This window comes from Epargyreus clarus, unplaced genomic scaffold (genome assembly GCF_041222505.1).
Source record: "Epargyreus clarus isolate Ecla_fem2 unplaced genomic scaffold, WU_Ecla_fem_2.2 ptg000007l, whole genome shotgun sequence".
In the NCBI taxonomy this organism is placed as follows: domain Eukaryota; kingdom Metazoa; phylum Arthropoda; class Insecta; order Lepidoptera; family Hesperiidae; genus Epargyreus; species Epargyreus clarus.
Genome location: NW_027332215.1, coordinates 22,403,924 through 22,422,356, shown reverse-complemented (window position 1 = coordinate 22,422,356; position 18,433 = coordinate 22,403,924). Strand labels below are relative to the sequence as shown.

The window sequence follows — 18,433 nt, the reverse complement described above, 5'->3', positions numbered from 1 at the left end:
TGAATCTTTATAATGAATCTCCATAATTATTGTTTAAAAATATTTGATGTTGTTTTACCGATGGTAGCTTAAAACAGAGCCTAAACAGTATTATGACATATGAACTGAAATTATATCTGGCGCAGGCAATATGTAATTGTGATCCGTTTAAAGGAATCATTATTAGTAAACACTCATTAATACTATAATGTCATTCTTTAATACTATAATGCTATAAGAATAACATTCTTACAGTGTATCTTCTGTTTTTGTATATTATATACTTAATCAAGCACTGTTCAAAGACACATAAGTCATATAAAAACTTATACTGTAAGGTTCGTTTGTGTTCAGGCACGTGCTGGAAGGCAAAATAATATTTTTCTGTATGTTCCTATGTTATATTTTTAATATATTTATGTGACACAAACGGATAGGTGCCGAACGACACACGTATACAAAAATATTATTTTGTCCCTTATGGCATGTAGGTATCTGACCAGTAAACCATTTGATGCTTATGTATGGAAAGGATTTGTAAAAAATATGAATTTAAAAGTTGATGTGTTTACAGAAATCCATTAAAAACATTAATAGTATTCTGAAATGTGTTTTCGTTGTTTCGATGTCATTTACTATTGTTATATTGTGTACATATTTTATTTCATGAGGATGTTATGACTAGTCAGTCGAGTTGTCTTTTTCTGGAGAGTTACTAGCAAATTTATTGCAATTGCCATTAAATTTAGCTTGCAATTGCAGTTTTATGCTTACAAAGTGGAATAAGAACTTTCTCCTTCTCGATCTTATCGTTTTTGACGGTAAATTGCAATATCTAGCATTATTAAGTATAATAATATCTTTATTGATTAAACACGTGTCATTCTTAGGTATATGTTGTGTCCTCGTCTCTAATCTCAAATCTGTCTTCTGTATATTGTAATTAAATGTTGTATACGTCTATAAAACTAATTTTGAATATATTGGAAAACTCAGTATTGTAATTTTCGAATACTCGAAGTCATAAGTTTACTTTTTTACAAGCTATTTATTACAAGTATTGTTTCCAAAATAATTCGAGTAAAACTTTGAGGAAATTACACTTACATGGTATTATTGTTATTATTATCCTATAGGAATTTGGGGATGTTGTTTTGTTGTGAGGTTGTTATGAAGGTCAACTCGGGCGGCACCACCGCCACGTCTATTTTATATAATAGCAGCACTTAGCTGTTGTGTTCTGGTTTGAAGGATGTGGTAAGGGCGTTACAGCTTGGTCCTCAGGGATAGCGGCAAATCTGTGCCTGACCTCAGGTAGGAATCTAATGCTATCTGGGGTTGATTACAGATTTCCATGACCGGTAATAGCCACTTACCATCAAGCGGACTCCATCCTCGGCCGCTCTTATAAGACAAAAAAATATATTTCTTGGAGCAACATTGCATTGGAAAAATTTAATATGCAGCAGTTTGGAAAATACTACTCTGCGGCCAGTAGTTCGGCAGGAAAAATATTTCATAGGTAGCTCATTATAGAATTAGGGAATACATGTTTAAATGTTTAGGTAAAACTGTCTACACGGTCGCAAAACATATGAATGTCGAGTATTCGAAGATAAAACTTCTGGGGATTTTTTTTATGTATAAATATAAATACCTATGTTGTTGGTATTTTTTGATTTTATCTTTTGATGAATAAATAGCATTTAGCGTAATAAAATGATATTGGTCAATTTTCAACTATTCACTAAAATCTCCTTATTCGGCTTAACTTTTATGTACCTAGACATTTTCCCAACAATAATGTTAGTATAAACACATTCCTGTATTGAAGATAAATAAATGGAGAATAAAATATATACCAAATACTCGTTTTTTATTACTTTATTCACGATAAACACCTCTTTGATACAACAAAGTCAGCTAACTACTTACATCTATAGATTGAACATACACTAAAATGTCTAGTATGCTATACTGATTTTAAATCGTAAATAGTTTTTAACATACATCAATTTTTTCATACATCATATTATTAAGTTTATTATGAATTAGAACCAGAGTTTAATGAAAAGCTAAATGTTTATGAAATGTTTTTTAACTTATCCTTTTGTCACTAGATGGCACTATATGTATCGAAACCAGGGTTTCAGTCAAACAAGGGAACAGTCAAAACAAGGTAATATATGAACATAGAGCAATATAACAATCGGTTCCAATAGATAAATTAACGACCTACTAAAATTATAATAAAACAAAATAAATTTATAAACGTTTTTGGTAAGTGTTTGAACAAGGCAATAAACAACAATATTTTATATACATATGGTTCAATTATAATGGTTTTAATAATAAATGTCATGGTATGAAGCTATAACCAAGTAGATTCGTAGGTACTTAATTATTTTATTAAATTGTTCCAGTTACTATACTATTTTCATTTCTTTATTTTCTCGATGACAGATATACGCTCATGAAATTTTGTGTTGTTTTTGTAAAAATGCCACACTGATAATACTGTACTTCATGAACAGGTAGTGATGTGCTACACATAATGATTACTATAGGAGCTATAACTAAACTACTGCCAGATACTTTTGTACAAATTTATTATCTATAATATTATATTACATATACTTATAATATTATATTTCAATACAAGATGTTATACGTATAATTTTTTGATCGATAATGCCTGCTAAAATTTAAATTTACTATTTTTTTAAATATACAAGCTGAGCAGTATCAACGTCAGTAAATTGTCTTATTTTTCTTACGGCGAAAGCTTAGTTGTATTTGTCTTTGTTCAAAATACATATAATAAATATATGCGATATCATTGCTTATTTAGTCACAACATTACTAAGAACTGTCATCCAGAAAATAAAGAAATGGAAATAGTATAGCTGATGAAATAATAATATATTGAGAATCATAATAGCTATCCGACAGCAGGACACCTAATTATGAATCAGACTATAGATAGACATGCATTATTAATATTAGGTATAACAAAGTAAACAGGTTAATATTAGTTAATAATTTGAACAAAATTTAATAAAATTGTGTCTACTTAGGTATGTCCCTATGCCCGTAATTAATATTCAATTCATTCAATGTTTTGGCCAACAAACATCAAAATTACACAATTTCTTCTTATTAATTTCTTCTTTGGTGAGTAAAAATTAGATGGATTGAAGATTATTAATAATAGGAGATAATGAAACATCGCTACAATCGCTTAAAGAAATTTGTAACTCTGCTTTTTAATACACAACACATGAAGGTATTAAAAATAATCGTAACACTTAAAAAAAATCTAATAGTAACAATCATAACTTATCTAAAGTATCTAATTATGTAATATTTAATTAATATTTAAGCGTAAAAAAATCTAGGAAGAATATTATCGATATCTTTAAGATTTAAGTCGACTTAACTTTAACTTTAGACTGAAATCTTCAATCAGAGTGTTTGGTATTATTCCCAAGTAATAATAATAAATCTATAGGTAGGTAAAATCTAAGTTTGAGCTAATAAATAGTAAACAATTTATAACGTAAGCATAGATAAGTAAAGATATCTCACCGCCTACTAATTGACGAAGTCAAAAAAAAATCAAACAGCTTACGGGTTTCATGCATGTACACGAAATTACGCACACACTCACGTAAAACAGTTTACGGTTTTTCCCATAACGTTTCCGACCGTCGTGGTGTAATCAACGCGGAAAAATGCCGACATGTGCAGTAAAATGGTGCAAACACAGCACGGAATCTAAGAAAAAGCGCGGAGAAGTATCATTTCATTCGTAAGTGGTCTAAAAACTACATATTTTTAATATTTCACAAACACGAAAATATATAACATTGACAGTACTAAGTGTTGCCAGTACCTCATTGTGAATTACTTTAAATGTGGGAAATAACTTGCAAGTAAAATTAGATATTGATTATGTGTTTTATTTAAATTTAACAGAAATAATAGCTACGTACGAGTAACATTAAATTGAAATATTATAATATTATTAAATTATAATTAAATTTTTGAAATATTTTTTTCAGTCGAATCATAAGGGGTAAATAATAATAATAACCACCTTCAAAATATTCATACGTAAATATCGACGTAACTTTTGCGTCACTTTACTTTTGGAAGGAATACATTGTCTCTTTCTTGTCAGTAACTTAATCATGGCGGACTAAACACGAAAAATAATGAAACAGTAATATCTCCTCATTTACTTGTGATTTGTGATTCCATGAAGCTTGTTTATTTATTATTTTTTTTGTTTAATTTGTACATACATTTACGGATTTAGTTAATCGTTGTTATAGCAATTGTATATTTTATGTTTGTTGTTGCACTGTCATATATTTTCTTCTGTATATTTTTTAATTTTTAATATATTTTACTTTTTATTGCTTATTAGTTATGGTGTGCGTTGAGTATATTTCATAAATAAACATTACTTTCGTAATACACATTTAATTTAATCTCTTTTCCCTTGCTACTCTAAGCGCCTACTAAATTATACTACTAAGAAAACAATTCGTCATGTGGTGTCGATACAGACGACGGGATTGGTCTAAAATGACCAATCCCGTCGTCTGTATCTATTGTCTGTATTTGTGAATTCTTGACAAATAGAACCTTTTTAGAGAAAGTATACGTATAAATAACGAATACTACGTAATTTACATAATAAATAAATACGTATTTCAAACATTTTAGGGAGACTAGAACGGAGATGTGGCAACACTTTATTATTACGCACACAATTCCAACTGTCAAAACTGGCTTCATTTACTTGTATGGAGTGAGTTATCTTTACTAATCTATGAACGTAAGTAATACATTGAAAATAAGAATCAATTCAGCTCCTGAATCATTTTGCGGAGATTTTAATTATTAAATCTGTTAATAATATCATAATTACTATATAAATGCTAAAGATATGGAAAAGTTCCAGCGTTTGCGGAAAAAGACAAATAGTTATTAAGTTAAAATACCACTAAACATACATCTAAGTACATGTATATTATGGACTTATTTACCGTAGAGATTATCGAGCTTTTCTTTGTAAGCTGGGAGTTCCACATCATCCCAGTGCAAAGTCATCTTGTCAAAAAACCTGAAAATAGAAAACAAAACAACTATTAGGAGTTGAATCAAGATACCTATACACTAACTTTATGCGATATATGTATGATTAAATTTAACTTCTCGAGAAAACACATTACTTTCTCCCGAGAAAGTCCAGCTTAAAGCTAAAAGCTTTTTTCAATACGCTACCACTACACATACACGTAGGTTTATCTAAATATTCTAGAAAATCAATTCAAAATACAGGCCTTTTCTTTTTGAAAGATGTTACACGCAATGCCTACAAAGTAAATATATTTAACTTAGCCTTAACTTCAATTAAAACTTTAATGATATAATCTTACATAATAAAATAAAATAAACTGATTTATCTTAAATTATTCGCTATAATATATGTATATGTTACAGTAAAAGTGATCAAAGAGCTGTTATATGTACATAATGACTGGTTATAATGTAGGTATAATAACTAATTTGTCCAGACACTGTGATAAATTAATCACTTTATCCGGCTGTTATATAGTAGCATATTAAACTTAGTTAGAATAATAAATATGTTATTGTAAAAGACCGAAGTACGGTAAATCTTAACATCAACTGAAATTATTAATGATGAATTCTGTTGTATCAACGTTATCTTGGTTCTTGTATTACAGTAATTATAAATCATACCTTTTTTTTTCTCGAGGGGGAAACCTTCAAAAGGTACCCGACGACGTGGGAGCGACGCCGGGTTATGTGGGATTTTTACCGCACTAAAACCCCCCCGGTGGCCGTCCTCAACGCTTGTTGGAGAACTCCGGGATCTCCGACGGAACACAACAGGAGCCCTCCAAGCGCGATGCCCCGATCGGGCTCTACCCTGGGGGAGCAGTTTTCGCTCCTCCCACACCATGTAGTGTTTACGACGGTATGCGACCACACATACCGCCGTCCTTCCCGGGGTCGCTTGCTGGACGGTTCGAGCTCCCACTCTTGCCGCCCGCAACCCCGGAAGCCCCCTTTTAGTCGCCTCCTACGACAGGCAGGGGATACCGTAGCCCTATTCTAGTCCCGGAACTACAGGGACAACTTATAAATCATACCTATAGTTTGGGTCCGAATTATCGTAAATCGGACACACCCGCTGGCTCGCTTAGTTTCTATTTTCTTTTATGTTCCAACCTAAGTAAACCGATACCAAGACTGTATGAAATTCTTTAGTGTCCAAGTGATGTAAAGTCAGCATGTACTTAAAATATAAATAAGCGATCAGAGATAATAGATAGATAGATAATAGTAAGGCATGTATTTTATTACTCCACCCCATAGCTGTTTTACGTACATTGTGTACAGAGACTGGCATAAAACATCTCAATATATCTATGATTCGATATGTGAATCATTATAAAATTACAAAAACTATAATTTATGCTTAAGGAAAGTTGAAATAGAAACTACTCATTTTTACCTGTACTTGTTTTATTCCTTTATCCAAGTCTTTGAAAATATTATATGTAATGGCTGGTTACTGTGATTAATTCCGTGTTATTTGTCACTTTGACCAAATTGAGTAGATATTATGGGTACATAATGGCTAGATATTATATATAATATCAGAATTTATCACTTTGGCTGTAACATATATTTTGAAATGGACATTACTATTATTATTATTTTTCCTTAAATATCTTATGATAAAATATTCTATCAGACAGACTTAGGTACCCATATTCTATATCGTAATACATATAATTAGGTGTACTATCACGTATCTAACCAATAATAAACAAAGATAGTGACGGTACTTACTTGATACGTAAAGCAATATTAAAACGATTACTACCATTTCAATATATTATTATCTACTTGCTTTGTAAGATTATACGTATTTGGGAAAATATCTTGTTGGCTGACCATTGGGTACTATCGCGAGCGATAGTTGAGTAGGCAACCATATTGCACGAACGACAAATCGACAAAGCTCGCTGCCGCCCGCCGACAACAACCGTGACAGGTTGTTGGTCGAGGCGATTGTTGGAGCGTTCTGCAGCTGGTACATCTATTAACTCCCTAACGCCCGTTTTCAATAATTAATCTATCCGATGTTTTGCCTACCAAATATCGACATTTCACAAATACTACTAATTGCCAAATTTCGAAATTAAGTATTAATAACCGATGCACCTACCTATGCGAGAGAAGCTGCTTAAACCGCTGCCGCAACGACGTCTTTTTGGTCGGGGCAGCGACGAGGTAGGAGGTACGTACCTACGACCTAGGTACAATGATATAATGGTAGATAGGTACATAGGCTTTCCAACGGTCGATTGAAGTGCCTGTTATGTGTGTTCGTAAAAATGCACGAACTAAGTGATACCTCAATTACATTAATACGCCTGTTATTTGATATAAAAAAAATATCCAATTTGCCTACAAAAGATTGAAAGATCATTTTAGATAACCACAACTGGTCAATTATTTATCTTCGGTGGGAAAAACATTGGATGGTTTATTAGTACTACGCAGCGGGTATAGTCCGCATAAAACTGCTACTCCGCACTGAATAGAGGAATGAATCGCGTCGCCATAGCAAATTGTATGACTACACCTGCTCGCAACAACGGGCGGACTAGCAGTTTGGCGCGGACTGTAGAGACCTGCCACCGGACTAGCGAGCACCAATCGCCCGTTATTAATAAACAGTCTATGAAATTTGTTCCTACCGAAGATCGAAATTCGACAATAACTAGTAAACTCTAGTATGAAGATTTTTTTGGTAGTCAGAACATGAGATAGATTGTTTATTAATAACGGATATAAATCTACTCAAGCGATAGTAGCCAATGGGCGGTCAGTCTTAGTATGTTACAAGTGTGCTTGAAGTAAGGAATGACCTATTGGAATTTCACACTTCTTACCATTATTTTCCCTCTTCCTATTACTATATTCCTTACCTTAAATTTCCTTTCCATGTCATTTCTTGGTCTTTACCCTCTCAAATTTAGTCTTCTAATGATTATCGCGACAAAACGGCTTCTCCGTTAGTGAAAAAAAGAACTAAAATGTCGAAAAAGGGTAAACTATTGAAAATTTTGTTAAACAATGAATATAAAGAAAGTAAAACATTTATGTCGAAAATAAATTCAAATTTTGCGGACGGAAATTTATCAAATTAAAAGCTTTTCTTCTTTAGAAGAGGAAAGAATAGATTGAAACCAGAAAAAATAGAAAAGAAGTGTTTAAAACCTTCGGTGCGTTACGGGAAGTATTGGTCGTATTTGTTATCTTACTTTTGCGGTCGATTTGGGGACGACAAACCATACGGGAAGTATTTTTGCGTAATGCATAGAAATAATATTATTTTCCTTTGTTGCTTATACAGGAACTATTTGCCGGTACGCGGTCTCCTCAGTGCAATACAACAAATTTGGTGATGCAATGATTATTTTTTCTGTGAAATACTAACAAATGGTTGGTTTACGATTTTGAAATGTAAACTGTTTAAAATATGTTAAGGGACAATGAAAATATAGGGCTATATTGAAATTTAAAATTTTCTAATATTTTTATCCCAAATTTGACTATTCGCGGAGAAAAAAATGTACTGAACTATAAGTGCACTTTGCGGAAACAATATGTCTAGTTAATAGAGATTTCAGAAATGTATCACATTTACTATTTAGAATTGATGCAAAAAGTTAAGGCTGATTTTGCGTGTAAGAAACAGAAACCAACTAAACCGTATGATCGAGTTTTTATTTAAATTTATACCGGCTTCAAACGTGTTAAACAGCAGAAAATCATTTTATTACCTAGATACACACTTAAAAATGTGGTAAATTACGGCAGCTGGATATACTCAAGGATATAAGTATATTAATTAAAAAACAGTAAATGTGATGATAATGCATGTCTACAAAGACATTTGAAGTCAGGACTGGAATAGGAAATTACAAGTCGTAGCGTAAATCAGATATTAATTCTACGGGAATACGACCTGTATAGCACTGGGTGTAAATTTGGTTCAAGGGCCAACGCACCGAAGGTGTTAAGAGTTATTTATACGAAAGGAAGACTCTCTACTCAAGACATAAGCTATTACAAAACTTGTAAGACATTAAAATCAACACTATTAATACAACTACTACAACGATACTACTTCAACGATACTATTACAACGATTTTTCAAAGAATACAATTAACTACAATCATAGTATCCAATGAAAGCCAATTTTGGTCATATCGCATAATATTATTTACGCATTCTTTTAAACTAATGCGAACTACACATTTTAATTATATGACCAATTTCTAACTACACAATTAAGAGCAAATAAAACTCAAATAGCTTTAGCACTTCAAAGCGGGACCTGGTCCTTAAGACCAGGGTTTTCCAATCCTATTTTCACTGTTACACCTTATAGCGTTGCTAGAAATATACAAATCTGTAAAAGGTTACATGTTGCATACTTCAAGCGATGCCCTTGGTATTAAAATATTTTGTTACTTTAGCAGATATTAATACTATTATTACTTTTTAATTTACATGAAATCCAAAGATTAAGTCATCTCAATAATTATTCAGCACATTGTATAAAAATAAAACAATACTGTTTAGCAGTTTAGAGCTTACTTTTCTAGGCATGACTTCTCAGATAGAGATACATTTTTAAATAACGTGAAACTGTGCGCATCGTCTAATGCTACCCTAAGAAAGGGCTGCAACGCCGCCGACACCGGGAGAACCGACGCACAGTTTAGGAAACCCTGCTTAAGACCATTCCTCTGCATTCATCCACATATAGTCTAGATCCGAAGCTTTCGCACTTACGGTGACCACACTGGAAGTTTTTCGCAAACAATTAAGAACATCGTGTAGTAATTAATTTTAATAAGAATTTCCTACGTTCGTAACGACTCAAATGTATTTCCTGCGTTCCATACTCCATAGACACAGAAACATTAGAATACTAACACGGACTTAAAGCAAATATCTAAAATTCTAAATCCCTTTTAGATATCTGTATGATACAAGATCGAACCCGAACCCTCTGCGTGTTTGATTACTATCGTGCCAGTTATTAAAGAAAGCATGCACAATGCACATTGCACCCGTAGGACGTACAAATATGTAAAATGAGGCCGAGAATTATGGTAAAAACAGACCTCTCTTTAAACAATTACCATATCATGCTCGTATAACTATAAATACTATAATACAAGTCCAAACGTTTATAAAAATGACACTTCCTATTAAAGTTAGAACAAAATCTTGTAAGTACTACACTATTTTCGTTAAATCCATTAGGAGTGACAAATGTGACATGTTAATAAGATATTATTAACAAATATAAAAAAATGCATTACTATTTTTAATTAACTTTCAGTATGGTCTGCGTGAACTACTTCTAATAACAAGCAACTAAAATACAGGGTTAATTTTAGTAACAGTCCTAGTTAAAGTGGTCTATATATGAACGTTAGTTCGCAATTGCCTTTCTTTTCCATGTCTTAAAAAGTGGTAGATCCGTAAACTCATCTGGAAGGTTTATTTTTCAATATTTTTACTCAATATTAAGTACCCGGGAAACCAAATCCCAGGAGCGCAGGGCATTAAGAAGGATTTCCTTTGCAATTTTAGAATATGATGTATGAATATTACTATTGAATAAATAATAGTTTAAAAAAACTAAAAAAATACACTTTTTATAGAAAATCCAACTAAAAAATAGAAAATGTTTTTTTTTTAAATTTGAATTAAGAATAGTGTAAATAAGATAAAAATATTTTTTATTGTAAAAAAAGCGTGGGGTGCTTTTTAGGATATTATCAAAATGATAATCCTTCTACTCAATATATCTATCAATAAAATATTTTTTTACAATAAAAAATACGCTTTTTTTACAATAAAAAATATTTATATCTTATTTACACTATTCTTAATTCAAATTTAAAAAAAAACATTTTCTATTTTTTAGTTGGATTTTCTATAAAAAGTGTATTTTTTTAGTTTTTTTAAACTATTATTTATTTTTCATTTTTTGGTCGAATTTTTTATAAAAGCGTATTTTTTAGTTTTTTTTTTAACTATTATTTATTTTTCATTTTTTAGTGATTATTTCAGCGATTATTTTAACGATTATTACGTAGCGTATTATCAAGTTTATCTTTCGAATCAGCATCAGCACCTTTGCTTAGCAGTGCAAAAATGAATATTGGGTCATTGTTTAACACAGCTGTATGAAGTGGTGTTTTACATTGCTGTTTATTTTTATTGTTAACGTGAAAATCCCAGAGGAGTTGTTGAATGACATCCGAATTGCCAATGCTAACTGCTTTCTTTCATAATTTATACCATATCCCAGGTCCTCTATCTTGGATAAAAGTAATCACGGAAAAAGGATGATAGAGCATATTTTTAAAAGCAGGCGCTGATGGCAATACTCAAGAGAAAAACGGTCAACTGCTTTACATCTAGCCATTTCAAAAGGACGTCGTCCAATCATCGATTTAATATTACAGCATGATGATGTTAATATCAAAAATAATTCTAGAATTTCTTCTCTTTGTGTTGCTGCTGCCTGCAGAGATTTTAAAACTGTTAGTAGTTTAATTAATTTTACAGCTCGAGTTAATAATATAAGTTGTGACTATGACGATGAGCTGAAATCATATATGCCTTTACATTTGGCAGCAAGAAATGGGAACAATGAAATAGTGGAAATCTTGTTAAAGGAAGGTGCAGATGTTGAAGTGCTGAATGAATAAGGATGATGAGACACCGCTTCATGATGCTATTAACAACGGACACGTCGAAGTTGAGGTCAGGTCAGGTCAGGTCAGGTCAGGTCAGGTTAAGTCAGGTCAGGTCAGGTCAGGTCAGGTCAGGTCAGGTCAGGTCAGGTTAGGTTAGATTAGGTGATCGGCGCGCCTGGTAGATTCCTTTATTGGTCTTAACGCAGACCTTCCGGGTCTCAGGAAAACAAAAATCGCTGATCCTGATTATCCTAGTAAGGATAACGGGTCAGAATGTTTAAAATATTGAATTGTCATCGGTCCTTAATAAGTATGCCAAATTTCAAGTTAATCCGACGGTTTGAAGGGGGTTAAAATCATGTTCAAAGATTCCGTTACATACTAACATACCAACATACATACGTCTGAAGCTAATAAAAGCGTATTAAAAACCCCTTACCCTGCCAACAGCTTTGATGACTACCTGACTTTGATGATGGCGCACTATACCTACTCCTCAGAGGCCCGGAACTAAAATATTGAATGAGGCCCATAGCGGAAGTCTGACGTGCCGGCCACAGCTATGGGCGGTGCGGCGAGCGGAGCGGCGAGAGGAGCGGCGAGCGGCGGCATGCCACAGCTCGCCGTAGCAGCGACGGCGGTGGACATAATAGGACGTTTTAAATTTAAAAAATGTCGTATTTGCTTGCAAACGAGTGCGTTCTTAGCTCAATATATTAGTAAGTCAAGAATAAGAGCGCACTCTCTTAACCAAAAAAGATGAGAACATGACGAATTTCAGACTCTTTATAATCTCTTTATAATACAGAAACAATCCCGATATTTTTTTAGAATATACGAGAGCAAGTACTCGTAATATATGAGTGCACATCAATGATATATTTTGCCGTATCCATACATTTTAACTTAACGCGCGATTAAAAAAAGCGTATTAATAAAATTATTTGTTGCAAATACGTCCACCGATTCCGCCGCCGCGCGGCATTTGTTTCAACCGCTCTCCTCATGCCGCGCCGCTCGTAGCTGTGGCCAGCTTCATACATTTTCCTACATTTGTTTTCGCCGCACAACGCTCACCGCGCCGCTCGCCGCCCCTCTCGCCGCGCCGCTGTTGGCTGTGGCCAGGCGGTAAAAAATTAATTTAATTTTGCAACTTGTACGCATTTGGATGCCCCTCCTCTTCCGTTATTGTGTAAAACCGAAGCTTAGTCTAATTATTTAACTTGCGAGTTTCTCCAGTAAATCAATAACCTGGCAATGGCAATCGAACGTCAAGTATAGACCACTTATGATAAGAACAAGGGAGATATGCTATATTAGTTTTAGACGACTACTCCAATTGCAATACTAATGTCATGTGAATTTTGGGTTCAGTAACTTTGGAAACCAATTTTGACATGACTTTCAGGCTACCAGGTTCGTTAGCGATACAATGTAAAGTCCCCGAACTAAATAACAACTAGTAAGTACTCAAAAGGGCGACTGAGCGCCATTGTAGATTTCATGAATGTCGTAAATGTGAAGTTTTTGTATTGTTGAATTATTTGCACAGCTTTGGCACTTTTTCGATAGTGTCGTAAAATAACGTGACCATATTGCATTGAGTGCGATCGGCATGACTTGTATTATAAGCAGCGTAATGCGCATACAACGCATATCGACCGAATTTTCTGATTTCTAATATTTTGTTTTAGAACCTACGTTTACATATTTCGGTCTGACGAAAAGAGTAGTTTAAATATTTAAGACGTACGATCACTTTTTTAATATCGTACAATTACGTCAACACAACGACTTGTCTGAGATTCTGCTATATTCCATGTAAATTCTTAGTAACATTATTTTCTTTTATTAGCAACATATCTTCCTTGTTCACTAGATGGAGCCACCTGCCTTGTCTGTAAATCGGCCAGGATGTCCAACTCATGGTACGACAGCCCTGTCCGCAACACCTCCAAGGTGTCCACCAGCTGATCCACGTTGTAGAAGCCACAGACATTGGTGTCAATATCTGGTTGGGACAGTGCATACCACGTCGCTATGCGGGCCAGCTCCACGTTTTTTGTCTGTAAGATTGGTGACGGTGAATGAAAATATCGTGAGGAAACCTGCATATCTGAGAGATTTATAAAAATAATCTCAAAGGTATGTGAAGTCTACTAATACGCACTTAGCCAACGCGGTGGACTATAGCCTAATCCTTCTCATTCTGAGAGGAGACCCGTGCCCAACAGTGGGACAATGATGATGATGATAATAAGGTCTGCAAAATGATATGAGTAGTATTCAAATACAGATGACTGCACGCTGATTGACGATTTTAATAATATTATTTATAGATGTGACTTAACTCCTCTTTTAATGCCTTGAAATATGAAACGTATTTATTTTTATAATATAGAAGTAGCAGACGAGCATGCAGTCCAACTTATGGTCAGTGGCTACTGCTACACACAGATGTAATCAACCCCAGATAAGATTAGATTCCTATCTGAGGTCGGCCACAGACGCACTGCTATCCCTGAATCTAAGCTGGAAGGCCTCGAAAAAGTATGTTTCCTTTACCACATCCTTAAAACCGGAATACAACAGCGCTTAACACTGCTGTTACTAGGTAGAAATAGTGGCGATGGTGCGGTGTTTTATCATCTTTAATAATTCTTCGGCTACTTAGTCTACACTCCTATAGGTTTCTACAAATTAATTACCTTGCAGTAGTCGGAGGCTCGTCGACAAATTGCTTTGATATCATCACTCGCCGGATGCCACGGCTGGGGACCTTTGTTAGAAAGTAAGCCCATGCCGGTTGCAGCAGCGTTTATTATCCCGATTCCCTTGTCCTGAATAAATAATCAATTTAAAACAATATCAGAACCAGACCAGAAGACCAACTTTCATTTTAATTTTAAAGTAGAATCTATATTTATATAGCACTATGTGTTATATAGCTTAGTGGCATTTATTACCAAGAAATAAAGAAAAAATACGAGTAAATCTATAGTGTTAATGCAGTCAATACGAAACACTGAAGGCTTCACAATAAGGAGGTGTCGGACACTATTATAATATACCGGACAAGTGCGTGTTACATTCGCGTGGAGAAGGGTCCCTACAAATTGAACACTGTAAATGGAAACCATGTTCTCCCATATGTAATGTATGGAAAATATGACCAACTGAAAATCTGTAGCCATACATCCAAATTAGGGACGAATAACGATCTTCAAATGGAATAACTTTAAAATTACTGAAGATAATATAACAAAAAATATTTGAAATCTCCACAATAAGTCCTTTTATTTGACCACATTTATACCACATGATGTAGTTTGCCAAACTATTTATTCAATTTTTCATTTCGCCCTCAAAAATTATTACATCTGCGTTCCATAAGTTGTTTTAAATCTGATTGAGTTGTATAATTCTAAAATTGATTTCAATATCAGATGTATTATACGAGTACCTAATGTATGTTCAATGTAAGTTCCTTCGCATAACATTGCAACATCGTGGGGATTACAGTTTTCTTTTAATACTATTATATATTAATACGATTTCCTGGATCATTTAAGTAAATAACCATTTTTTATATATTTTTCTTAATTTTAGCATCAGTAGTTTCATTTGTTAAATTTTGTACAGTGCACACGATACAGTTCACAAAATTTTAAAATGTTTGGTTTCGCCCAGCAAACGTCACTCGCCAATTTAAAATTCAATGTTTGTCACAAGACGTCTTTCATATCACGGCACAGCATGTGTGTACCAAACAAGTTATTTTGACCAGTAGTGTCGGAACAAATTGGCTGACGTCTGTGATAGATGGATGGACGTATACAAGAGCGATCCTAAAAGCATTTCGGTTTTTTTCTCACAAAACCCTGTTTGATATACGAAGTTAGGTACTAATATCTGTACCTCTGTAAACCATCATGTGGGTAACATGTTACCAACAATTATATCAAAGCACCAATCACATCAAAATGAATGAAGATTATTAATAAGAATGTTTTGAGAACCTGCTTATAAGGCAAATTATTATTGTCAAGCTGCTGGTTACGGGTTTCCTCTCAGAATAAGAAGAATTAGGAGCGTCCACCACGTTGACCATGTGTGTTGAGTCTACCAATTAGGGTTTCTGATTTCCCGGCATTTTTTCTTCCCGGCACACGGGAATTCCCGACCACTATTTCTCTGGAATTCCCGGGAACTCAAGAAATTAACGAAACGTTATGGATTCTATGTCTCCAATCATTTTAAGTCTTATTTCTGGCCTTTCATGGCCCACTTCCTGCAACTAGGGGAGGCCTGGACTGTACTCTACTACGCTAATCTGCTATACGGATTCATGGAAAGAGGTACGGAATAGTGGCTGAACCATGTCGAATTTGTAATTCATATTGCCCAAATCTGTCACCGCAGCGTTGAAATATGTGTTAAAGCTGATGGAGTGAAAAACAATACAAGATACTTTATTACGCCAAACTAAAAGCAACAAATTCAAAATTGAAAACATAATCTAAGGTATACTTGGCCGCGAGTAGCGATAGTTTACATCAATGGCAAATACATAACTTCCATTTGCCGATATTATAGTAATCTTAGCAAATTAGCTACAGAACCACAGCATTGTCTTTTTTATAATATAGGACGATCTCGCAGGCCACATGATGATAAGTGGCTACTGCAGCCCATCAACAACTGCAATCAACTCCAGAAAGGATTAAATTCCTACTTGATGTCGGCCACGTATGCACCGCTACCCCTGAGAACTAAGCTAGAACGCTCAAAAAGGATTGTCTCCCTTATCACAACCTTTAAAACGGAATACAGCAGCGTTTAACAACGCCGTTGTTAGGTAGAAATAGGTGTAGCGGTGGTGCCGCTGGATACAAACCACAAAGGGTTCTACTATCTTTAAAACCTACGTGACATCTACAATACCTCACAATGGACGGGTCTTAAAATCAACAGGGACAAGGCAAAAATCATGTCTTTGACTCCATGTCACACCCATATAGATTGTTCTGTGAATGAGGTCACTCGAAGAATCCAACTCAGCTAGTTTACGTTCGGAAAATTACGGAGTGCTTTCTTATCCCAAATTCAAATGTATTCGAGCCAGTGATGATGGTGGCGCCAAGATATGATCGTGGCTTTAGAAGATGAAAAGTCAAAGTCGCCCAACGGACTACGGAGGGTGCTATGCTCGGAATTGTCATTGACCAGCCACAACATTCGAAAGGGCCGACCGATAATAAATGGGTGAAATGTCTTTTGAGTGACGACATTTAGGTGAAAGGAGCACAGGTTCCCACCAACCAGATGGACATAAACCTGAAGAAAACTGCAGAAAACCATTGTGGATTCAAAAATATGAAGACCTTTAGGAGTGGCGCTAAGTAGAAGACGTATGTCTGGCAGCGGATCTGTCAATGCTATTATATCGGTCTTGCCCTCAAAATGCTATTAATATAATAATACTAGTCATTAGTAACACGTGATTCTCAATCGATGGGTCAGAGTTTAAAATCTCAGACACTGCAGACGGACGCACAGCAAAAAATCCCTAACAAAATAATCTTCCAGTCTTAACAATGAGTAATTAAATAATACACCTTTTTTCTACCCAGAGTTGTACTAGGGCTATGCTATAAATGATATATATAATAATAAAAGGTTAACTAACTATAAATCGGATAGGATTCGGTATGAAAAACCATAGCTGCTGCGTAATTTTTACCCAAAAGGTAAAAACGAGTACCTTATTACTAAGTGTCTACTGTTTGTCTTTGTCCTGAACCTTGAAAGTGCTTGAAGGTTGTAAACGGAGATTCCGGAGATATTCCGGATATCCGATTTTTCGCTTACGGTTGTTTACGGAGTTCCGTAACATCCCTGATACGAATCTACTGTTATGAAACAAACACTATTAGTGTAAGTAACTTGAAATAATTTAATTGCAATCAGTCTTTAGATAATGTTATCATGCTATTTAACTACCCCGATCTATCCAAGAGCTTGCGCGTTTGCATCTTAAAATTTGGGAGGGAAGGTGTCACAGGGAAAATTTGGTTAAATTAGACCACCTTTTTTCTAACGCGTTTTAAATGTATATTTTAGTATTTATTGTAAAGTTCGGCATTAAGTCCTTTGTTTTTTTTTGTTTACGAGGGGGAAACCTTCAAAAGGTACCCGATGACGTGGGAGCGACGCCGGGTTATGTGGGACTTTTTACCGCACTAGAACCCTCCCCGGTGGCCGTCCTCAACGCTTGTTGGAGAACTCCGGGATCTCCGAGGGAACACAACCGGAACCCTCCAAGCGCGATGCCCCGATCGGGCTCTGCCTTGGGGGAGCGCTTTTGGCTCCTCCCACACCATCTGGTGTTTACGACGGTATGCGACCACACATACCGTCGTCCTTCCCGGGGTGGCTTGCTGGACGGTTCGAGCTCCCACTCTTGCCGCCCGCAACCCCGGAAGCCCCCTTTTACTCGCCTCTTACGACAGGCAGGGGATACCGTAGCCCTATTCTATTCCCGAGACTACAGGGACCCGGCATTTAGTCCTGGGCCCCCCTGTTCAAGAAGAATCATATCATATCTTTT

The 18,433-nt window shown here is 34.9% G+C and overlaps 1 protein-coding gene across 1 annotated transcript in view; it reads right to left on the bottom strand.

Moving 5' to 3' along the window:
• Positions 1–4,950: 4,950 nt before the first annotated feature.
• Positions 4,951–18,433, bottom strand: part of LOC140743671 (uncharacterized) — a 47,943-nt gene continuing 34,460 nt past the window's right edge. Inside the window, exons 5-7 of the mRNA XM_073075115.1 lie at positions 14,532–14,663; positions 13,717–13,889; positions 4,951–5,113 (exon numbers count right to left, since the gene is read on the bottom strand). Of these exons, the coding sequence (XP_072931216.1) occupies positions 5,029–5,113; positions 13,717–13,889; positions 14,532–14,663 (390 nt within the window). The 3' untranslated portion in view covers positions 4,951–5,028. The remainder of the gene's footprint in view (positions 5,114–13,716; positions 13,890–14,531; positions 14,664–18,433) is intronic.